General features: G+C 34.7%; 2 protein-coding genes across 4 annotated transcripts; one reads left to right on the top strand and one right to left on the bottom strand.

The window, feature by feature from the left end:
* Positions 1–7,923: 7,923 nt before the first annotated feature.
* Positions 7,924–9,650, top strand: LOC105196764 (ceramide-1-phosphate transfer protein). The gene is made up of 4 exons (XM_011162857.3): positions 7,924–8,339; positions 8,840–9,048; positions 9,121–9,296; positions 9,382–9,650. Exons 1-4 carry the CDS (start codon positions 8,212–8,214, stop codon positions 9,502–9,504), a joined length of 636 nt encoding a protein of 211 aa, XP_011161159.1. The 5' UTR covers positions 7,924–8,211; the 3' UTR covers positions 9,505–9,650.
* A 217-nt stretch (positions 9,651–9,867) lies between these two features.
* On the bottom strand, positions 9,868–15,671 carry LOC105196765 (solute carrier family 28 member 3). 3 transcript variants are annotated; one of them, XM_039446146.1, is made up of 12 exons: positions 14,832–15,671; positions 14,442–14,576; positions 13,875–14,043; positions 13,602–13,773; positions 13,359–13,524; positions 12,116–12,310; positions 11,794–11,955; positions 11,596–11,689; positions 11,354–11,513; positions 11,091–11,259; positions 10,330–10,669; positions 9,868–10,233 (listed from the first exon to the last, which is right to left on the bottom strand). In XM_039446146.1, exons 2-12 carry the CDS (start codon positions 14,484–14,486, stop codon positions 10,133–10,135), a joined length of 1,773 nt encoding a protein of 590 aa, XP_039302080.1. In that variant the 5' UTR covers positions 14,487–14,576; positions 14,832–15,671; the 3' UTR covers positions 9,868–10,132. The 3 variants fall into 3 exon arrangements, with proteins under 3 accessions (XP_039302080.1, XP_039302081.1, XP_011161160.1); XM_039446147.1 differs by having other exon boundaries at positions 14,442–14,544; XM_011162858.3 differs by having other exon boundaries at positions 14,442–14,501.
* Positions 15,672–25,599: the final 9,928 nt, after the last annotated feature.

Here is a 25,599-nt window from a genome sequence, read left to right as displayed (position 1 = left end):
AGCAACAATCAAATTTATTGTTTTCCTCTCTTGTCACCTCTCTTGGTGATTTATTATCTCGGCGACGGTAGTAAATAATAAAGCAGTTTTATTTGTTTAATTTCTGGTATGAGATTGCATTATAGTTTCGACAATTTGGACGATATATTTCCCGCTCGTAGCGGAACTTCTTACAGAAACTGTCTTCGGAGGGAGAAGAAACGAGTAGTGATTAAATATTATGACCGGTTCAGTCTTCCGCGACGCGACGCCTGTGGGAGACGTTACTTAGCGTAATTAAAGGATCTCTTTGCCGAATATCTATAAGACAAACCGCGTGTCAATGAAAATATCTTTCCTAAATCATTTTCATAAGTAAAGCGAGGCCGGTTATTACACGAGCTCTCAGAAAGTTTCTGAATACGATGATATCATCGATCATGCATATATATGATAAATATTCCTTTTTATGAATTTTATTTTTACTATTTTTGCCAAGCCTATAAGGTTCTTTTTAAGAATTGTAATATAATGATGCGTAGATGTTTGCTATTAAATCCTGAAGTAACAGATGTCCCGAGCAAAACGTCTGTCTTGGATGATGTATGATGAAAATGTCTTGTAACTATCAAGTAATGTCTTGTCTGGTGCAAGTACGAGGAAACGACGAGGGTCCGTTAGCAGCATCGCGAGATGACTCGTTGTCCGAAGGGTGAGCGTGCCGCTTGTTCCGCCACTTTCAACACGGTACCTTCCAACTTTCTCATCGTTTCCAAGCAACCTCCGATTAGCGTGGTTACACGAGGCCTTCCATTTTCACAAATAGCTACTCGATATGATTTATATGACTTGCATTATGCGCTTTGTTACATGTTATCACATGCAGAGAAATAAAAATTAATTTAACCCTATAAATTTTTTAATTATAAAAAGATAAACGTACGCGGGTTATCAATTGAAGTATAATGCATTTATAATAAGCTAAAAAAATCACAGTATATAAAAGTAGCAAACCGCAGAGGAAGCGAGTTATAGCTACTCGAGGAACAGAATCTCTTTAATCAGGATAGTTTCGTTATTCTGCCCTTTGCAATCGTCATCGCGTCTGACCAAGAACAACCCTAGAGAGCTACGGTCCGGAGGCTGTCCTAGGGTCATTTCCATTTGCCCCTTGCAAAGTGGAATCATTTCCCAAGAGTCTACGTTCCCCCGACCTTCGGGTTCTCGTGGCACAGCTGTGTTGGCCAGTAGTTCCCTTCTCCTTTCATTCAATCGATAAAGGCCAGTCGTAAGACTTGTAAGAATCGATCATCGATTCCAACTCTTTTATTCATGGAGAAGTACATTTTGAGATATTTCTGAGATACCTCTAATTTCTTAAATAAAAATTATATAATACTTTTTTCAATTATTTTTATTAGTTGATATTTCCAAAGAGAATCTATATAAGTAAATCTATCGATATCTTGTGGATTTAAAAGCTGTCGTATGGCTAGACCTCCTTACAATTTCTATTCTGGTTTATGCTCCGGTGGTTTCATCAAAGGCAGGCTTCCACCCGGAACTAACTACTAATGTAGCAATCTTTCTCGAGATCTTACGCAGCCGACTTATGATCGTGCGATTTACATAGAAATAGAAACGTGACGTTTGTGAGTTTACCGGGCTATTTATTTGAACTTTGCAATCGCACAAAGTGTCCCACATAATTTTAATGCGCTCCATAAGAATTACATCTCACTGATTTAACATATAAAACCGTGCTCCTTTTAACCTCAAGCCTCGCGAAATTTTTTTGTGTAGGAAAACCGAAACGGTTAATCGAACAAAGAAATTCGATAGCCAAGAAATTCTCCCAAGTTCCCGGCTAGTTTCGGATAACATGGTCGTACGCTCGTGACAGTTTATCAAATTGCAAGGCTGCCCTCGGTACCCGTAAAGGGATGTAAGGGTCGTAACGTGGAACGAGGTTTGAGGGGGTAGCTTATTAGAGCCGCGACAGCGACCCCGACTCCACCTTGAAACCTCCGGCCAACCGCCACCCTGCCAGAGTCTTACCACCTTGCTTCCTTCCATCTACCCTCCGCTACCACCTGTCCTCGACGCTCCCTACACCCTCCCCCTCTCCTCCTTCCGTCGCGATCTCCTCATCTAACCAGTTCACGACCGTATAGTTCAAGCACCATGAAAAAGATGGTCCGACGTAAAGGGTCGCATGGGACTAAAATACTTCGGCGTTCCTCTTTAATCTTCAAAAAGATCGAACTACGAATAGGACTATCTCTTCTAAGCGATCGGAGGGCAGCGTATGCTGACACAGATACATATACGTATTGTTTTGTGGAGAATATTTGAAAATATAGGTGAGAAAACTTTAACAAGAAGTAACTATTCTATTATACGAGAGAAGATAGAGACGTATAGAACATATGCTTCTTTTGTTGGCAACTCGAATTAAATATCTAGTTGAAAGTTCTAAGAGGACTTCATTGTTGGCCTCCTTGAATGACAACAACGAGGGATATGTATCGATGTGCGATCCCGAGGGATATGTAGTTTCTTACGCAGGAACAGGACCGCACACAGTCTGATTTTGAAAGACGTAGAACCTCCTACTTCTCTCTAGAGGGTAGTTTTAAAATTCAACCCCACGCGAAAGACTAGGGGGGGACGTGTTACACGGTACTCATATCAATCCCGAAGATCGATATAAAGCTGTGATAGTTCGTGGCGTGGTGAAAGATAAATATTGGCTTCTAATGTTTCATAATTATATTAAAGAAGAAAACGAATGTTGCCATTCTGAAATAATTATATTTGTTAGGTATTATAGTTTTTATAATCTCTCTCTAATGCCAGAATAAAATAACAAATGCTTTTCTACGTAACGTGAAAAAATCCGATTGAAATACTAGGGATTTAGATCAATGCAGTTATCTGAAGTCAAATTGACAACATAATTCTTTTCACGAAACGTTTTTATTTCCCTGTGTTTTCCAATTAATCACCTTCATGCACGACAAAATCATGGATTCTAGGTTACGTTCGAATGCATGTTGTGCATATCAGAAGCGGCTGGCCACGTCGCGCTAATCGTATCGATCGAGCACTCTTAATCCATTAATGAACTTCCCAGGCTCGTTTTACCCTGGGTATCCGGGCTTTTCGCAGGCGCCGTCTGTATCTGTTACATCCCGCCGTTAAGTGTGTGTACGTGTATGTGAGAGTATGCGCCTTTACTTCACGTACGGTCACTGACAAAAGTTTCAATTAAAACTACTTTAATTACTACAGTTTATAGCTGCGTAGATAATTTTTAATATCTCATTTCATTGACAACTCTAATAATAAAATTCCATGGTGAAGAGAAGTCGGTTAATTATGTGCGATGTGTTATATTTGAAATATGTATGTCAAACGCTCCTAAATTCGAAGACATTAAGATAAATCTTTAAATGCATCTGTGTCTTCATTTGTTCACTTCGCAAATTAAACTTTGCATCTTTTTACGTATTTTAACACTTTTGGAATTTTTTTTCTAACCGCGGGGCAATTATCGACACTTTTGGCTACGACTCTACAAGCGTGCGTATGTATGTATTTGTATAATGCGACACTTTACAGACTCTTGTTGGTTGACAGTGATTTTCCATGGGATACAAAACTGTCGTTAGACCCTTTTGCGAAAAGGTCTGTCTCCAACCCTCGTACGCAGTTCACCTAAAACTTTTCCTACGAACCGCACACGAGGGTGTAACGCTGTATAGCGAAGGGTTAGAAATTTCTCATTGCTCCTCTTTCCTCTCGATCCGTCGTATCTTTCTTCCATTCGCGTTTGACTAAAATTTAGAATGTCTTCCTTTCTTTGAGCGATGAAAATAAGTAGTCAGATATTAATTGTTAGCATTCTACAAAGTAAACCGTATTTCCTTGACAATTGAACTACAGCAATAAAAAACCGTGTATATATTTTTGGCGCGTGATTCTCAGCATCTTTTATATGCAAAATTATAATAATCTCTCGAAATTCCTTTTGCAGAACCACCAAACAAGTGATGAGTCTCTTACGCCGCTTTCATCCGACAACAAATTCCTCAAATATTTATCTGTCTTGCACCCTCGAATCCCTCTAGTACGTCGCCCCAAACGCCACTTCCGTTTCGCACTCAGCGAATGTGTCAATTCTGACGCCTATCGACATATGACAAACACCCTTCTCGTCTCCCGCTTGTCGTCTTGTCGCTTCTGACATCCCTGACAATTGGGACAAAAGAACGATGTGAAAGGGAGAAAGTTGCGGGCGAAAATACGGTGATTTCGACATTCTTTCGGAGATTCATTTACGATTTAATTTTCAAAAAGTGTTTATAACTAATCAGTTGAATTTATATTTTTGCTAATATAGTTTTCTTCGAAATCAATCACCCACACGCAAAAAAATGTTTTAGTGATGTAGGTAGATTTCTAGATGTCATAACAAAAATTTATCGCTGTTTTTTGTATCTGCTAAAATATTGCTTGTCACATTTACAATTTATAGCAGTAACAGTTTTAGTAATCTTTCTAGAAAATTTAGATCTTGTTGCCAATTATACAATCAAATTTTATAACAAATATTTTTGGCGCCTTAACATGAATGGGTGCCACAGAAAAACTTTTTTTTAAATTCAACAAACAGTTTAAACATAAATTGTGTCACTGTTATTTAAATTAGTTGAGTATCAAACAAAATGCGATGTCACAATATTTGCTAATCATTTATCTACCTCAGTTAATTTTTTGCAGCCAAAAAATTGCGGCTGTTTTTGCAAAACCATTTTTTTCAGTGCAGCATTTCGACAACTCAATATACATATAATATTAATAAGCTTATAAAAATTTATAAAGAACTAGTCGGCATAAAAGTTTACGCATAAAAATATATTCTAAAAGTATATTTTAACCGCGAAGTAGACGAAAGAAATTCTATTTATCTTTTATACCAGATAAACGGAATCTTCGCCGATTAGATCGAATGTTTGTGACACGTCTCGCGCGCCGGCTGCATGCAATTAATTTATTTTTCCCCGCTCGAGCGTTAATTGTTAAACTTAGATGGGCGGTCGTCGACGATTCCGCAGTTAGACTCCGAGATCGAAAGAAGGAGACGGCGAACTGCGAAGAAGAGAGAGCAGAAGAGACAAGGATGCCAACTGGACGTCCAATGTGAACGTAACGAAGAGGGATGATTGTAGGAAAGACGATGGAGAAGAGTCGAGGAGGGTGTTAGGCCGGCGGCAGACCGAAACGAGAGAATCGAGAAGTTCCGAAGGGAGGCGGGAAGCCAAGACACGGCGCGCGGCGCGACGGAGAGATTGGGTTACTGAGATAATTAGAACGATGAGCGATGCACGCCTCGTTGAGCGATTCTTTTTTAGCTGGTCGGTCGGCAGTCGGTTTCGTGTTTTCGAGAGCGAAGCGATAAGGGAACGAAAGTGCCCACTGAAGGAAGATACGATCGCTATGTCCAGAAATCAAGATCAAGGGGATTAAGGGGGGGAGGGAGCAGGGAGGGCATGGCGCGTTTCCTCGTCGATAAGTCTCAACAACGGAGATATTACGGCACCCCAGTGACATATTTTTATGCGCCGCATCTACGACGTCGTCGGTGCGATTGGTCGTTGAAGTCGGCGCCCCGTGAGATCGCTTGACCGGAAATGTGTAGCCGTCGTAAAAACATCCATGGCACGTTTGTCCGACCGGAATATTCATCGCGATATTCTCCATGTGAACGATATTCCTTGGCAATCTTCTTCATCGCGGTGGAGAACTTTTGGAAACGGAAACTGCCGGAGATGTACGTCGCAACGCTATAAGAACTCCGTTATCAGGACTCGTTTTCGTTTCGAGCTCGCACAGTTTTTAGATCGCTTTTATGTCGCGCTTGACTTTACTCTATTTGCGTTGAGGGACATCTGAATATTTAATCGGCTCTTCAGCCAACCCCGCCTCCTTTGCTCCTCCGCAAACCCCGCTTCTCGTCCGACTCCCAGTCCCAGTTGCGGTGAATTATTTAACGCCCGCAGGGAGACCTATGCGAACCGACGTGTCAGCGAGATTTTAGTATTCTTTGTTTATGTTTCCCTGTCACGTACGATATCAATGACCGTGCAACTCTGAACACCACTGTGCCATGAGCTGCATCAATATGCAGCAATAATACTTGGAATGAGCCGAGCGTATCATAAATTCAATTTATCAGACGCACGGAATTGGGATGAATGATTAAATTAGAGACAGTTACTTGGAGAAACAAAGATTGAAGAAAACAAAATAAAATATCACTTTCACTATGTGCATTCTTTGAACATGTGTGTAATCAATATTAGTTGATATGTATAATTATCAGTCTAGGGAGCAAGTCTATTTCACAAAATTGTATCAAAATTTACAGAATACGGCAATGATTCTATTTTCTGTAGATGTTAACCGAAGAGAAAAGTTAAGCTTAATTCTGTCAGCGCGTATTTTTATCTCATTCGTGCATAGAAAATGCTGAAATATTTCGGTCCAAATAAGCCGAAGACGAAGTGGGAAGATATTTGCAGGAGTTTCCCAGTTCCCCTTGTTGAAACCAAATCGGTAAATGCGCAGGGCGATTGTTCGACAAATAGAGGTCGGGAGTAAATAATGTGCAAACACAATTCCTGCTACATATTGAAAGACGTAGACTTCAACTATGCGTACATTTTGTGTTTGATGAGAAAATCAAGATACGATATTTGCACGATGTTTGCTTGATAGAAGAAAGATTATTGAATGAAATTTTCCGTATTTTCTACATATTTAAATATGTATACATTTTTATAATTTAATGTTACGTGGTTTAAATATATAGTGATTATAATGAGTTTTTCGAATGTAGCGCTTCTCCCGGCGGATGACGGTACCATGTAGGCGACCATATTGGAACGTGTTCGAATGTGTATTGCTTAGCGAAATATCTTACTTCTCTTCAACTGGTAATATTTTCCTCCGTGTTATTTTTTTATTGTTACAAAAGAATATGTGATAGAATTTTATAATCAAAAATAATACATAACATAGCAACAATTTTCAGAGAGAAGCACTACGATGATCTCTGCCTACCTGATTTATATTGTTCAAATCAGGGTTGGATAAGTTAATATATTTTTTCAAGTAAGTAAAATAAGTTAAAGTTAATGGCTTATAAATTTAGCTATTAAAAATTACATGAACCAAAAACTTACTTGTTAAAATTTACGTTAAGATTAAATTAATTGAAAGTAAAAGTTAATTTCGAAAAGTATTATTTATGTTCAATTAGAAATACATGAATTTTCAAAATTAAATTACTCAAAACAATTATAATATGGAACAAACAAACAAATTTAATATTATATTCGTAAATTAAGTTTATATGAAAAAATAAAAAAATATTGTTTTTTATGTGGGAATTCTTTCTCTTATAATTGTTTTCTTTTATCTAGATAAATTTTTAATTTAAGAAAAAAGTTAATTAAAGTTAAAGTTTGCGTTTCAAAAACAACTAGTTAAAATTAAAAATTAAATTATTTAAAATGAACAAGTAAAGTTAAAAGTTATTAATTTTTAAATTTTATTATTTACCTTTTAACTTTAAATTTAACTAATTACTACCCCAACCTGGTTTACACATATCGTTATTTGTTTTCTTTTATCAGCACAATTTTCTTCTTTTCTTCATTCTTTAAATATCTATTTTTTTAATTTATTTTTATTTTAAATTATTAATAAAATTTGATGATTAGAACATATTATTCATATATTAAACATATTATTATATACATATTATATGTATATTTTCACGCACTTCAAAATGTTATCATGTGAAGATATAGTATGATCTTGAGTAGAGAGCGCTGGATGATATTTCTTTGTTCGTTCTTTCACCAACGAAAGACTGTAACAGTCTCTCGTTGATCGTTCTTTACATGGTTTCAAACATACCAGCTCAAATGGTAAATGCAAGAATAAATTGTCATTAATTGTTCTTGAAATGACGCCGTGACATTGTTGAACGCGTCATGTACTACCTATTGCAGTGATCACGATAAGCAATCACGTCTGCGGTCTGATTTTAAGTTTTATGGATTCAAAGAAGATAACGTGCTGCGACTCGTAACGTAGCGCAGAAGCAGATTCGATTGTAGTGTTCTGTTGAATCAGTGTGTTGAATGCAGCAGCTCGACAATGGCGGAAGGACCGGAATTAAGTTTTTTCGATTTGCGCGTGGTACATGATCATTTTGATCAAGCTCTCGTGGAAAATGACGATATCGATCTGAAAGCATATTTAGAGGCCTACAATGAACTGTACAAGTAAGTTGTTTAACAGTTGACTTTGATTTCATTACCTAACATAACATAACCTAATTCTTATTATTAACGGATTTCGAACAAATTGGGTCTTTGATTTATATGAACAATCTTGAGACATTTTTGCGACATATCAAAGTTAAATGAATAATTAAAAATAAATGACAGTTATATTAGTAACTTTTGTTACATTATTATATTAAAGATATAATACGCATTATTACGTTGTGTTATTTTAATATATAAATTATATAAGGACTTTATCTAAAATTCAATAAATTTTACTTAAATATTATGTAACAAGTATAGCAATGTCATTTATAAAAACTCTAGTTCTATGAAATTATTAGCAGAGGCTAATTAATTTTGCTACTGTATATTATTTTCTATTTGTCTCCTTTAACTCAACCAATTAATTGCGTTATCTTTTATGATAAATTATCAGATGTCAGATTACGTCTGTATAAGATCTGTGTTTCGTAACATCCTACGTGCACATACAGATTTTTTCAGCTAATGGGCAGTGTCTTCAGCTTCGTCTCTTCTGATCTGAAACAAAAGATAGACATCTTGAATGACTTGAAAAACAAAAATACTCAGAATTATACGACTGTCAAATCTATGATCGAATATGAGCGAGAAAACAAGCTTTTAGAGAAATCCGATTTTGTCAATGGCGCACGTACTTTATTACGACTACATAGAGGTTTAGGTATTACGTTGTTATTTTTTGATAATATTTAAAAATTTACAGCTCACTTACATATATTGTATGACCTTCTAGATTTTATCAAAGAATTTTTACAACAACTCGGCGATCTCACAGATGTTGATAAGACAACTTATTGTTGCCAAGACGCATATAACAAGACCCTAGCCAAGCATCATCAGTGGGTGGTCAGAAAAGCAGCAGTAGTTGCAATGTACGCTATGCCCACTAGGGAGGCATTATTCAAAAAGGTAAAGGCTGGATAATAGGATTATTTGAAGGTTATGAAACAAATGATTTTTTGAATGGTTGATCTCACTTGCACTTGACTTTCAGGTTTGCGGTGAAAATGTTCAACGGAACATAGATGTCTTGCCGAAAATGTTGGAAGTGACTGCCGACGTGTTCAACCGCACTGACAGCATTTATGAAACTTATCAATTGCACACTTTACCATAAGCAATCGTAGAAAATAAAAACGATACTTCATCTAACATTTTTAGCTTCTCGAAGCATGGCACGCGACATTCCACATTTTCGAGATATTGTGATATTATTGCATTGTAATACTAACAAGATATAAAATACTTTAATATTTTCAATTTTTAAAAAATAAATATAGGCACGTTTTTTGGAGGGGGGGGGGAGGTTTCTTTATGATCGATATTATGATGTACAATTATGCATACTGATAACGTACAAATAATGGCACATGCGTATAGTAAGTACTTATGTAATGTGACCTTGTCATTTCAAGTGTTATTACGCGGGAAATTAATTTTATTAGGTTTAAATAAATGTTTCCGACCAAAAAACCGGCAATCTGATATATGTTATTTATTAGTTACATTTTGATGTTGTATAAAAATACTTATTATATATATAAAAAAAATGTAATAAAGTTTATTTGCTTCTTTTTTTAGTGTTATTATTTCAAATATTACTATTTGCTTGTGATTACTTAGCAAGACCAAGTTTTTGCGTATTTCTTTTTAAAGCAATAAGTTTAAAAAAATGAGATAAAAATATGAATCTCAACAGGAGATATAATATCACTGTCATGCAATTTCTTAATTTTAATAGAATTTTAAATTACATCTAACGAAGCAAATGTTATCGAAGTGACGTTTGGTAGTGTCGTTGTAACATTTAGGGGAGGTGATAATGAAGCTTCGTCAATTAACAGACCTGAAACAAAATAAAATAAATTCGATTGTGCAATATTTGATGTAATAACTCGAGGAAACGTAACAGCTATGTCGTAAATCGGGATTTCAACCTTACCGGCGAGGCTAGCTGTGAGAAAACAAGTGGCGCTGCCTGTTACAAAGGAGCGCACGATGACGTTTGTTACTTGTTCTTTCTTTTCTGGCGCCAAAGACGAAAAGACGCCGATCTGAATGCCAATCGAACTTGGATTCGCGAAGCCGCAAATCGCGAATGTGGCTATCGCTTCCGCTTTGCCGAATAGTCGGCCGTCAGCCTTCATTTCGCCCATTCTTTGGTAAGCGACTAATTCATTCACCACTGTCTTTAATCCTATCAATGTTCCCACATCTTCGCAATATTTCCAGTCAACGCCCATCACCCAACTGAGTGGCATAAAGATTTTTGCCAATATAATCTGCAAAATTATAATTTTAAAATTTGTTTTTGAAATGTATTTTTAAAAGTTGGTAACGTATCCATTTTTGAAGAAATATATTTTTATTGATATTAAGCTTCTTTTAATTCAGATTTGAAAAAGTACATGTACATTGTAAATAAATTAAAGTATCTAGATTTTAATAGTCAGAACATTTTGCATGTAAAATATTTGCATTTAAAAAAAATTTTTTTTTCTAACTTTAAGTAATCTGAATAAATCCTTAATCATTTTTCTTAGAAATATTACACAAATCTTAAGCAAAAAAACTCCATATTATTTTGTTATTAAGTTTTTAAAGATATGCTTATTTTACATTTTAAATTAACTATGTATTAACTATGCTGTTCAGGAATTGATATGTTTATCTTAAAATCGGCATAACAAAAATTTTGTTTACCTCAAGACTTAGTTCATCGTAACCAACGAGACCACCGAACCAGGAGAGAATTCCGTTTACAAATGCAATGAAAGCTACAAAAGCAACGATATTTGCGATTATACCTAAAACAATTGGCAGTGCAGCTAATGCACCATTCGTTGCAGCATCCAAAATACTAGTATCCGATCTAAGCACAATTCAAGTTTTTGTGTTTAATTATTAAGCCATTATTAACATCAATGATTTATTAAACAAAAATTTCCGATTTATAATGCACTTACGATTTTTCAAGCTTGATATTTTCGGATTTTGTGACACTTTCTTCGGTTTCCGGATAAAAAAGCTTGGAATAGGCTAAAGAAGTCGGTGCCGACATTATGGAGGCGGTTATTAAATGAGCCGGTTCAGCACCAAATGATATATAAGCAGCCAATACCGTACCTGCAAAGAATGGGCAAATATAAGTAAAAATTTGAATTTAATGCCGCCAATGACTTGTATTCATGAAATGCGTGTGGCAGACCTGAAACCGTAGAAAATCCTGAGCTCAATATAGCGTGCAATTCTGAAGAGGTTAATTGACCGATGTATGGTCTAATCAGAAGAGGCGATTCGGACTAAAAATCAAAATAAATTTATAGATGGAAATCAGGAATTAGGATTAGAAATGTTTTGCGTGAGAATACGTAAATTATAATTTTAGTTATTTGAGCAATATTACCATTCCAATGAAAGGATTAGCAACGGCGCAGAGTGATTCACACAACGTTGTGCCCATTATGCTTTGTAAAATCCATCCTAATTTTATGATAATCCATTGCAATGCACCGAGATAGCACATGATTTGCACCATGAAACTGAAGAAATAAATCACTGGCAGTACCTAATAGAGCAATTTATATTATACTAATAGTAATTTGCAATAATGCAGAAATATATAATTTAAAAGAAAATAATTATAAAAATTAATAAATTAAAAAATGTTGTAATAGAGAACTAATTATTTTATATTTGTAAATGTATTATAAGGCAAATCAACTAACGGTAAAAGCAAAGACTCCTTTGCTAACTATGTCGTCTGAGAACACAAAAGTAGATCCAGCTTTCGCGTAATCCAAAAACGTGGCCACTTTGCCAGATATACATTGAAAAATACTACGCCCAACGGGCCATCGAAGTGTAATAATTCCAAGTATAAATTGTAAAATCAAACCCCAAATGACAGATCTCCATTGAATCTGTATATATTAAACAAGATTATTATTAGAAGTTGCAATAGATAAGAAAAACGTGTGTAAATCATTTTATGTTTTATTTAAATGTTTTAAATCATTTTAAATATGAAATTAATATTCGAATTTTTTCTTCTCTTTTCTGAAAAATAGAATATCTTGAATTACGCCATGTATTTACCGCATAAAAAATTTATAAACAAGAGATCCGCGTGCATTAAGTACATTAGACAATTTAATGAAGTGGGTTAATTCCAGCGGAATTGGCGACGCGTCTACCCACATGCCTTCAGCAATTTTCCTCGGCACTGCTCGTGTATGTGTCATAGTAATTGGAACGCGTTCAAACCGATGCGAACAGATGGGAATAATTATTACAATAAAGTATAAAGTCCGTGACTCAATTATTCTCTCTTAGGTTTGCTTCAAGTATTGGTGAAAAGAATTTTTTATTAACGTAAGAAGAGTTAGATACGATCAGTGATTTTGGTAAGATTTGGTAAGATATGATCACAGGATTGGGTGATTTAATATTTTTTAATTAAATTAAGTTAAAGTTAATGACTTATAGAATTAACTTATAATTAGTTACGTTAAAAGTTATAAGAAAGTAACTCAGTTAAAAGTTAAATAAAGATTTAATAAACTTAAATTAAATGGAAAGTTAATTTTGAAGAGCATTATTTATATTAAATTAGAAAGTTTTTTTTTAAAGTTGGATTATGCAAAACAATTATTATATGAATTATTAAATAACTTTAATATTTTTTTTGTACATTATGATATAACAAAGAAATATTATTTTTTATAAAGGAATATATGTTTTTCTTTTATAATTGTGTATGTTCTTTTTTGGATAGATAATTTTTTAACTTAAGAAAAGAGTTAATAAGTTAAAGGTTATATGTTTTAAAAATAACTAGTTGAAATTAAAAGTTATTAACTTTTTAACTTTATTGCTTAATTTTTAACTTGTTAACTAGTTACTACTCAATCCTGAAGATTTACGTGACACATAATCATAAAACTTAACTTCAGAATATATTTTACTTACCTTTCCCGGATATTTAGAGAAGATCCAACCTAATGCTATTATAACAATAATACCGGTTATACTAATTAGCCTCCTTCTTGATTCTTCGGTATCAACGATAAGGAAAGTAATGATAGCTATTAGTATAATTACATAAATAGTTATCATTGCGATACGCGTCCCATATCTGAAAATTTATTGGTATAAACCGTTTATAAATAATTTATATTTTATATATTGGATAAAATAATGTTAATTTCTTACTTGGTACTGCGCAAGCGTTCCAAAGAATTCGCTGCTGGTTGACAGCATTGTATGATGTACTTTGCAAAATATCGTTTTACAATTAAAAAATAAAATAAACCGAGATAAATAAGTCCTAAAAGGACAATTAGTAATCCAAAGCCATTGCACCATTCAAGGTCACAATCTTTTTCTAAAATGAAAAAATTATCGTTATGTTACACTTGTGTTTTAACATAATATTTTATCAATTGATCAGTCACTCAAAATTAAATTTTTCTGAAATTAACTTACGGTTATTTTTCCAATAAATACCCGCGAACACTAAATAAGTTATGACGAGAAGATTTAAAATTATTAAGCCAAAAGTCTTAAAAACTCTTTGGTGCTTTGAAAGGTAAGCGTTGATCGCATTACTGTTGGTCACCCAAGGCTTTTTTGTTTCACGATCAGAATTACCATTCTGTGATAACAATGCAGCATGTTAATATTATTTTAGTTTATAACTATACAAATTTTTAAATGGCAATAAAATTATGGCTCTGTTTGCATTGCGAGATTTTATTGCTCTGCGTTATATATATTTCTATTTTTTAATTTTTATGTCAAGTAAATATATAGATACTTAAATATATACTGTACTAAATTTAACAATCCTCAAATATATATCATTTTACATTGTAGTAGTATTACTCATTAATAACAACAAATTATATATTCATCTTTTTATCCACATGTGGCTATTATCTTTAATTATTTGCGCGCACAAGGCACATTAATGCGCTTGTAATTATATGATAGATCGAGAAAGAATGGAAGCATTCCTTTGCAATGATGGTAAAATAAAAATTATATGCTCACCTGATGTGGGAAAGGTTCACTTTTTCGGCGACCATTTTCTAACATATCTAATTGATTTTCCTATTGATCAAAAGTAATAAACTTTTCTTCTAATATTTTTTTTCTTGAATAAATGTACATAAAAATTAGGAGAAACTGTATAACAAATATAAAATATTTTATATTTTATAATATTTAATAAAGGTAATATGTAGAAAAAATATATTGCATTTACATGTATAAATATAAATATAAATACAATATACATGTATAAAATGTATATGTTAAATGTATTTCAAATTTGGATAATACGATATAAAATATATTTTTGAATGTTAAGTAAATTTTATATTGATTATACAATCTATATTATTTAATAAAGGTTATTAATAGTAAAAGAAAAATTAATACTTCAAATGCCTCGTTCACTCTTCCAGACATGTCACACTGTTTTTCACTTTACTTTATTAAAATATGTGTATATGCATATATTTTTCTTCGACACTTTTTTCGTTGCACTGAATCAAATCGGAAGTATATCTTTCTCAATGTGCGAAGGAATACTAATTCTCGTACACCGTGTAATCTCATTGAAATCGCACCAGTAAAGATAACATTGATAACAAGACGTATTATAAAATTCTAATCGTAATTTAAATGTAGGTAATTTGCACATTACTGCAACTTTTATTAAATAATCGATAAATTGTTCGATATTTTTTTTAAGTCTCCATTAAATTGGTGTTCTATTTAAATTGATAAAACTGGTCAAACTTTTGATAATTTTATCACAATGTCAGGTATCAATTGATCGAATTATCTGCGCATTGACGTTTCGCGATAAATACTTAAGATAAATTAATAAAAGCTTAAGGAAGAAATATAATTTGATAAACACTGTACATTGTACACCGTAGAAACTAAACACTAGGTATTTTTTAACTACGTGCAATGTGATAAGACGCCTGAGGAACTACTGAAAATCGGTGACGAGTTATAGCTGTTGTGCAAGGCACACCAAGGTACGATGAATACACGAGTGGGGGTACTCCGTTCTTACTGTGAGATTTTGAATGAAAAAAGATAACGTATTCACGTTTACAATTGTAGAACTATGATTTAGATTGCTAAGATACAGCACGTCTCAAACGTTTTTCACACTTCCTTTCACTTGAATTCTTATGAATAGTTATCTCACAGTAAACTGTTTAAACTTTTAAAGTTTTTTATCCAAGTTTTCTTTTTAATTTAATTTTATCATTACGTATGAACAGTACTGTACGTAATCAATTTTCTCTGATTTATATAAGATAAATTTTTCGTAATAAGTTACACATATGACAATATGACGTATATCTCTAAAAAATGTTAAACTTATCGCAGTTTAGATTAGATATATTTCTTTAAAAAGCTTTATATATTAACCTTTATATAGTTTTTCTCAAATACTGTTAAAACAAACATAAAAATATTTGTTCCTTAACATCAACGAGTATTTTTATTAGCGATTGAAGGTACAAGCTACTTTCTTTTAAAAATATGCAAGACTTTTTTTACGTACAACTGTAAATATAAATTTCAGTTATAAATATGTATCAGCAATTAAATATAAATTGCTTTCTGTATTGTACATTGTATTGTATGATAAAATATGTGTATTTTTAGATAATTAGTAGTATATATTTTTACACGCTCAAAATACGCGTTAGGAAATTATGCATTACCATTTATGTTATTCAATTTCTTGCATCATTATTATATAATTTCCTCCAAAATTTTCAGCTACTTGCTAAAATGTGATAATCTCGTTAATACCATAATTCTGCTTACGTCATATAAAGATACGGTCGCAACTTATCTTTTAAATTGTTATAAACAAACAAAACACTTCAAGCACGGAAATAATTTTTGAATATATTTCCTGTGACACACGTCACATGATTTATTAGTGGAGAGGAGGTTTTCTTCAATTTACTTTTCTTTACCTTGAACTTTCTTCTTATTTATCTTATCGTTAATGAGAAACAAATGACAGAGCGATTTGTTCGACTGTTTTCAAAAAAGGAATGAAAAATATTGAAATGCGTTTTGTTTTGCGTCAATCTCGCACGCATACATGTGCAACCATCACGCGAGACGTGTCTTAACGGATCGCAGCGAAGTCCGACACGTGAGATGCAATTTAAACAGGTGTATAAAAATTCCCGCCGCCACGATTCAGACGCACGAGCGTGCAGCTAATCGGTATTGCTGATAAACTGAACGAGACGTGGAAACTGGAGAACTAAACCGGAAGACGAGGCCATTGCGCGATCTGTGAACATAATAAAGGAAAAGAGCGTTTTGAAATGGACATTACGTAATTATACGTATAATAACCGTGACATAATTGCGAGAAACATTTTTGTTTTTCCGGATGACAAAAAACGCTATTATGACCGGCAGAAAATTATGTATTGCGATATTGCAAAAGAGCCACTGCGAGAGACCATTTAGAGATGTTTAACGATAATGAACTATTGCAATTATTATTTGTGTCTACACCAAAGTTTTTACATATATGTGCACAGTATGGAAAATTTTAATTTAAGTGCTATTTTATTGCAGTATTTTAAATATTATAATCTTTTTATATAATTATATTTAATAAGAGACACATTTTAAATTACAAAAAGAAAATTGAGTTTATTAAAATAAGTATCAAACAGATGAATGTTAATTGTTCTTCTTATTACAATATATATTTATGTAAATAGTTGTCTTTTAATATATATTTAAATAAAAAAGATTGGCAATATTAAAACAATGATACAAAGTTATTTTAAAATTCTTACAACGTAATTATAAATGTCATGATAATATCTCAATGTATATTTGTTTGATGTCATTTTTAAATAAATTTATTTTTAATTATAAAGATTATTTCACGACATACACAACGTGACAAAGTTCAAATAATCTTATATTTCTTCTATTTAACAGTTTTGATATGATACAATCAAACCTTTGATGATAAGAATTATTAAATTGATATAATTGCATTTTTGCGGCTTTTTTTTCTTATCTTACACGTTTTTCAAATGAAATCTAAGTAGTAGCGATAATAATAAATGCGAAATTTAGTAATCCATGATTTTGTTAATGATTCAATTGTTACAAGTCTCAAACAATTTCAGCTATATTATATGTGTGAAACAAGTCTAAGCTTTAAATTAATTAGGAAAATAAAAGTTTTATAATATAATTATTTTCTAATCACACAAAACACAATACTTTGAAATTCGAAATGTGAAGGAACAAGTTACCACAGTAAATTGCAATACGTTGATGGTTTTGTAACGAGGTCATGAATATATATATCAGACTTTGGAAAGTCGTGTACATTTAAACATATTCACTGATATGGAAAATATTTTGTAACATGCAAGAAAAAAAAATAGATTTAAAAGAGCACGTATACGCTGATGATATAAAATCGAGACCAACTAATTCTAAATTAGTCAAAGGGTTTAACACTAAATTATATTTTTCGCAAGAGATCTACGATATCCTGCATGTCTATTGTTAAATCTACACAAAGCTATAGATTGCCCTATAAATCACGAAGCAGGAAGTCCGAGTAATCGGAGGCTCTCAAGGCTAAACTGTCTGGCTGCTGGCGAGGAACAAAAAATCGGGAAGATGAGCTTATCTCGTCGAGACGACGCGACGAGAGAACACTATTTTGCCGAGAATCATGTTCGAATTTTTGTTTGAAGTGATGTGTGACGGATCGAGTTCGCCCTCGCAGTAAGCGTTCTCCCTTCCGTTTGATAAAATCGAGTTACTTAAATCTATTTCTCGAGCGAGATTATAGTAAATTACAAAAAGTAAATATTGTTTTGTAAAAATGTTATTTAACCTTGCCGTTCTATTCGAATTTTATTGACCTGTACAATCATATCATTTAGGTCAATGCGATAAAAAAAGTTGTAAAAAATAAAAGAAAATTTTCAAAGAAAATAGAAAATTTTACATTAGCAAAGTCATCAAAAGCTAAAGGAAAAAATTCTTTAATTCTTACTAATAAAATATTAGTAAGAAAATAAAATACATTTTGGATTAAATAGAGCCGAACAGAGTTACAGTCTTGCTATTCTCTCTTGAATAGTGTTCGTTTTACGTTTTGTATATTATAAATAGTGGAGCTTTATAAATTGTCAAGTAAATGTTGTGATTAGATCAGCGATAATTTTTACGATATAAACAGAAATAATTCTCGCCGACGTAAGGCCTGCTTTCATTAGTGGATTATATTCCGCTTGGACTCCCTTTTCGACACTGTCACATGACGTAATAATGTGTTTAGTCTGCCGAATGTTTTAAACTTCGTATTTACAAACGGTATGGTCTACTGCTGCTCGAGGAAGAGGACAAAGGTTTTTGAGAGGAAAGAAATTAGCCTTTACAGTCTTCATTTTGTTATCTCACGTAATCGTTAAAAAAATTGCAACAATAAGATTTTCTAAAAAAAACTTAAAAGTTTTCTTTAATTTCCAATGAACGATATTAAAATTCTAAATTTATTTATTGCGTTCGACACGGCATACTACTCCACTTGATCACCATAAATCCAGACTAAGAAAGTAATAGATCTTTCTTTGTTTATGTCTACCGTACTGCACGGCCTTGATAATTCTATCTAAAGTTATTCTATTTTCTACGTAGTAGCGTAGCTAGGGCGAGCCAGCTTTAGATTTCTGGCATCGTGCCAAAGGCAACATAAATAGCCAAATTTGAAAAGCGTAACTCGTACATCCGTGGCGTGCTACAATCGCGTTTTGCGACGTTAATTGTTGAAATCAGCGCCGTTGGTTTGAGAAACCATCGTATCAACGTCGAATAATGTCGCGATCCCCCGAGACGAATCCGACGCGCGGATATGCGGATTCACCGCCTCACGTGCGGAAATAGTACCTGCTGAACTGTCTGATATTAGACACACGAGACACACAGAAAAATTAAATATTCCGCAGAATTCCATCATCCTTCTCCTTCATTGCCCTATACTTCTCGCTGTTTTTGCCCGTTTCAAACCGCCCGTCGGAGCGACTCGTTCGCGTCGTCCACATTGACATCTTACCACTTCTTATCGCCACCCTTGGCACGAAAACAAGAGCGTCGAATTTAACCATTCATTAGAAAAGAAATGCGTACACAACTTTGTCCTGTTATTCGAACTCGTGAAATCCAAAATAAGGACTCGAATTACAAACAGGTGACTTTTACGTTGTCAATACGTAGCCTTCATGCGTACATATGCGTACGTATGGGCGTATTTTATACTTTTTACTTAACTTTTTATTCCGTTTGTGTTATAAATTGATAAAACTTTTTTATTTTCTAGTTTCTATCAATTGGTGATAGGACATTGTGCAATTTATTACGCAAAAGACCTCATGGCATTGGTCAAAACACATTATAGGCTGGAGTTACATAATCGTGATGCGCGACGATGAAATCGGTTGTCGCGCATACGACATAATTTATGATTAGGCATCTCGTCATTATGCGATTTAACCAGACGGAACGCATACGTAACTGCGTGTACGCTTCCTTCCTCGTAGTCTCGTGTTTCTTCTTTACTCTCATTTCGTTGGAATGCCGATTCATTCGTCATCGTCTGTCACAGCACGCGACACCCTTCGGCGACTACACCGATCGTGTTCCACTTTGTAATTCTCCTACATCACTTCCAATATTCGTCTCTTAATTTTATTGTTATATATTTTATATAAAAACAGGAAATCTACACTAGAAAAAATATTTTGTTATAACGAATAATTTAGTTTAAATTTACCGAACAAAATTATTGTATTTAATTAGTGTGAACAAACGTTATTTTTTTCATTTTTTTTATTGTATCGGAGTTACTCTTCGATTCACCAAATTAATTTTTATCTCATCAATTTAAAACTTTTTTTGTTAGAGAAATATACCGATCCATCTTTAATTATACAATTTTTCATCATATTGTTAAATATAGGAGTTTATATTTTATATGCACGTCTCTCTCTCTCTCTCTCTCTCTCTTTTTCATATAAAATACTTATGTATAATTGGTACATTTATTTGATGATTTTTATTTATTTGCTTGTAGAATAGAATAAAATATTTATTTAGTTGAGCTTTTTGCCAAGAAGGGTCTTCATTCAATATATTTCAACACACACCTATCCATCTTCATTTTTTGTTCATTTATATTCATTTTCTCTTTTTACATTATATCTTTATTGCATTCCATTTTTTATTTTTTATAACTAATTGTGTTATACTTAATGTATTCAGTTTTAGCAACGCTATCCTAGAATAGACTCGATAAATAGCGATTTATCTATCTATCTATATCTCTGTTCTCATATAATAAAAGAGTTTTATTTTTAATTCTTAAAAATTTGAAAAGTATTAGAATATAGCGACCGTTGGATTTTTCTGTTTGAAAAGCGAGGATGGAAATTTTTATTTAGCTTAGAATTGCGTTTATAAAATTGCACCTCGCATTCTGGTCGTAAGTGGTATGTCCGCACTGCGGAACAAGCTCGTGAAAGATCGAAAAATGGAGAGGCAAAGGTGAGCTAGGGATAAAGAGCGGGGGGGGAGGGGGGACACAGGGGAGATTTCTTGGCCGGCGCGGCGATTTGCGTGTTTCCGATAGGCAGGTATTGGTTTTAAAATGACCGTCTGGTCCGAAGACAATTGCGTTGCGCGCCCACGCGTGGGTGCTGGCGCGGGCGCGCGGATTGCGCAATCCACTCCGAAATTCAAATCCCGATTCCACGAAGCGATCGAAGAATCGGGAAGGCGGACCGAGAACATAGTATCCCCTGACGGATCCCGAGAAGAGAGACCTTATCTTGATTGCCGTCTGCCTCCGTTCTCTCGCACAGGCAAAGACGTCGAGGGCCGAGTGTTGGCTGCAGAGACCATGCAAATTGCGCGATTTCCATTTCTTTTTTGCTCTGTTTCTGATCTTCCTCCTTCCCCTCCCGTTACCATTGCCGCAGCAGCCGTCTCGCGAGTCCTCGCGCCGCGCCGCGTCGGTGTGTGGAATTTCTTTTTTTTTTTTACAATTCCGATCAGAGGAAACGGACATAAGGCGGAATAATTTGGCACGCGTGGGCAGAGCGTCTTAAATTCTCACTCGAACGTCCCGCGTGTCCCAAGGGGGAGAAGCAGAAAGAGAGGGCCCAGGGGAAAGAAGACTCTGTCATTAGGGAAGGCGTATCTCGGATGCGCCGCGACTCAACTCTGAGCTGCTGCACGACGCGGCCAGGTGAGACGACGTTCTCCGGTGAGACCAGGAGCCCGATGTTTACGCGCGGGTTTTTCTGCCCCGATGTTGTCTGCGTCGCCATCGAACGGCCGACGTTCCTCGCATGTTATCCTCTCCTCTCCCCCGGGCTATGAAAACATTTCCGAGAAACACTGTCCGGACATATTATGCCGGTTGTTATGATCGAGTCCCATCGTGATTGCGAAAAACTTACCGGTGCATCGTCTTCGATCTCTTCTTTTTTTTTTCCTTCTTACTTTTTTTAGCAAAGGTACCCATCGACGCTAATGGATCGAACTATAAGCGGCATTTGCAGACTCAACAGTAACTGAAATCTCTTTCGTGTTCATTCGCGAATTAATCAATGACAGGATTGCCAGGTCACGAATAATTTTCGACGTTGCGGGCAGAAGGATGGATCCGTCGCAGCCTGATCGACGCATCGCGTGATGCATCGAGCATCACGAAGGGACGCGTAGCGCTCGTTCGGACGCGTAGCGCTTCTCCGTAACATCCCCCATGGAGCCCAAAAGGAGGCGGAGGGACGCACGCGCGCGCGCGCGCGCGCGCACGCGCTACCGACAAGGACGACAAACGATGGGTATTACGAGTGTGCGAAACAACAATTTGACTTGGCGAGCCGAGGCCCCGCGCATTATTTATTTTGGTACGTCTAGACGCCAGATTGTCTGTCCGCATGTCCGATCCGCGACGGAGAATTCGGTGGTGACGTCAGGCAGCCGTTGCATCGTCGCCGCGCCGGCCGTTCTCTCGCACGCGAGATCAAATTGCATCGTGTGTCTCTCCTTCGCTCACCCTATAACCCCTCCGACGGACATGTCGTACGCAGTTAAGCCCGCGTGTCTGCACGCCCGCGCGTGATCGCACGTGGGTACTTTATGTACCCGACGTGTCTTCCGAGTCTGAGGGCCGGTTTCACCAACGTCGCGTAACTTTAACCTTAGCTTAACTCATCCTTTGTCTCTTTCTAAGGGGAACGGAAGAGCGAGAAATAACGGTGGCTTTCGACCGATTCACTCTTCCCACTTGAGACTAGAGCTAGAAATAGCTAGTTTAGTTTCCTCGGTTAATTTTGATCGCCGTTTCGCGGTTTCTAGTTCTAGTTCCAGTTATAGAAAGTAATAAAGACCGAAACAAACTGAAATCTGGTTTTCTTTTTTATTTGAATAAATGATATAAAATAGAACTGTGTGCCAAGAATGTCTCGACAATATAATACCAGCTAAAAATATGATCGAAATTTTAAATTTCTAGCTTTTTCAGATTTATTCTTTCCTTTTCCTAATCAACGACAAAAAATGTTGAATACCCGACTTTTGATCCTGAAATCAACTGCAAAGTACAAAATAACGAATAATTGGCTAATGGTATTATATCAACACTCAGAAAAATGTTAAGCAAACGTTTAGTTAAATAGTGATTCAATGAATTTTGTAGTTACTGGTACCAAAAACGTAGTTACATTTAACAAACTATTTAGTTATTGTATAAAAACAATTGTTTGACTAAGGCTACAGATTTGTTTGGTCAAAACAACTATATGTTTATAAAATTAATTTGATCACTATTTAATTAAACGTTTGATCTATCTCATCAAATATTTCTCTCAGCTTTTTGCTCATCAGTTTTAAGAGAATAATATAAAAAATAATAAATAGATTTAAATGAACTTGTACACAAATACTTATTAGAATCTTGTTTATTATGTGCAAACAATTTGCTTTAATTTGAAACATTTGTTGTTTGGTATTCCTAATCAAATTCGCAAGTATTATAAAATACAATTTGACATGAAAATCAAGAGTAAAAAAAAATCAAATAACTTTAAAATCAATGATAGAATTATACTAAAATTTTCCTCCAATACTCAAACGTAATAATAGAACAATCTATAAAATTTATATATTTTTGATCTCCAATACTTTGCATTGAGAGAAATGTGAGAAAGAGTATACTAATTGTAACACCCCAGGAAAGAGAATTATTTACAAGCTAATTTTTATTAGATGCTTTTGTTAAAATAGCAAAGTATAATATTTTTTATTAGATGAGTAAAATGGTAAACTAGTTGATTTAATGACACAATTTTATTTGGTTACTCAGTTTATTTAATAAATTCGTCGAATTGATATCAACAAAATTTTCGTTATTTATATTAAACATTTTTCTCAGTGTGAGATATGACATATATGTCCTAATGGATCACATCTCTCAATGAGAATAATTCTTTGACACTTGGAGTTTACTCGAACAAAAGGAAGCGATTTGAAGTTTACGAGAAAGTTTATGTGTGTTTAGACAGCACACATTCAATTCTACAGAAGTCACACGCGCACATACGTATGTAATTTAAGTGCGTATCGTACGCGAGATTAAGTATAAGGTATGAGAAATGTGTGCGAGTGTGTGTGTGTGTGTGTGTGTGTGGTATGTGTCTGGGACACCGTAATGCACTTCCTTCGACACACGTGCTCCTACGTCGACCAGCCCGGTTTGAACAGGGGTGAATAAGTGGTTACGTCGTCGGTCTCGATTCATCGATTTGTTTATGGCTACCGTTCTACTCCTTTTTCTCCTTTACTCTCATCACGATGAATCGTTTTAAAGACTTATGCGTTACCTTTTTGAAATATTATGTTATAATGATTATAGTTCATATCTACATGTAGATAAAAATAATGGTATAATATAACGGTCGAAATAATACTTAATATAATAATCATTTTTTATTATATTTATTTTTAAAAATTTGATATTATAAAGTTTTACAAGATTGCAAAAATTCACTTGCGGCATTTTATCGAGGATTTAAGGAGTAAAGAGAGCTACGAAGCGAAAACTCTTGTGTCTTAATGTGGTCTACATTTTCCGTCTTTGAATATAACTGGTTTCTTCGGTAAACATAGATCACCAATTATATTGCCTTTGTCTAGATAGTGTTACAACATATTAAAGTTAAATCAAGTAATAATCAAATAGTCGTAGTTAATTGGAAAACGTATTAATAATTCTTACTTCTTTTGTCACAAACCAGAGTTTATTCAATTTACATCTTGATTCTTACATTTTATTCAATTTACATCTTGATTCTTACATTTTAATTGAATTTTTTGTCAAATCGTGTCATTACAAGAATTAAGGACAATCGAAGTTTGCAAATTTCCATGGAGATTTTCTTACGTAGATGCAAATTGAATATGTCACGGTCGCCGCCTCTTTTTTTCTTCTTTTTTTTTTCTTTTTTAGACTTCTGCCTTCGGCGTGCGATGCCACGCATCGTATTTTCACGCACGCACGCGGAGGCTGCATTTATTAAAAGCGATACATTATGATTCAAAGATCATATCTTTCGATTCGTCTAGACAGCGGAGAGGGAGGCACCCTATAAAGTCGTACGTGGCTGCCCCTGAAACAAGCATCCGAATACGACGAGTCTTCTTGTACATTTCTTTCGTGAAAGTCGTCGTGTATTCCCGTCGTACATCGTTATACCTGCTACACCTTTTTTCCGTCACTTCCCTCGCATTTCGTCGCAACGTTCCCTGAAGCCGTTCAATCAGAGAGAACTCTATCTCGAGCCGAACAACCGAGAGTTCGTGGAAACAGACAAAGCGGAGAGAGACTCGGTCTCTTTCCGTTTCCTTCGCGCTAATCGAAATATATGAGGGCGACGGTGCCCTGGCTAAAAAGAGACTACGATTCGATCGAGTTATCGCACGGTGGGAGATCGAAATCGATTTTTTGGTAGCGAAAGCCTGGCGCGCGCGTAGAGCATCATTTGCGGTCGTGGTGAAAGGAGGAAATTTAACAATTTTTACTTGCACCAGAATAACATATATACGTATA

Source organism: Solenopsis invicta, chromosome 2 (assembly GCF_016802725.1).
Source record: "Solenopsis invicta isolate M01_SB chromosome 2, UNIL_Sinv_3.0, whole genome shotgun sequence".
Taxonomy (NCBI): domain Eukaryota; kingdom Metazoa; phylum Arthropoda; class Insecta; order Hymenoptera; family Formicidae; genus Solenopsis; species Solenopsis invicta.
The sequence above is the reverse complement of the archived record's forward strand: the minus strand, read 5'-3'. Positions and strand labels throughout refer to the sequence as shown.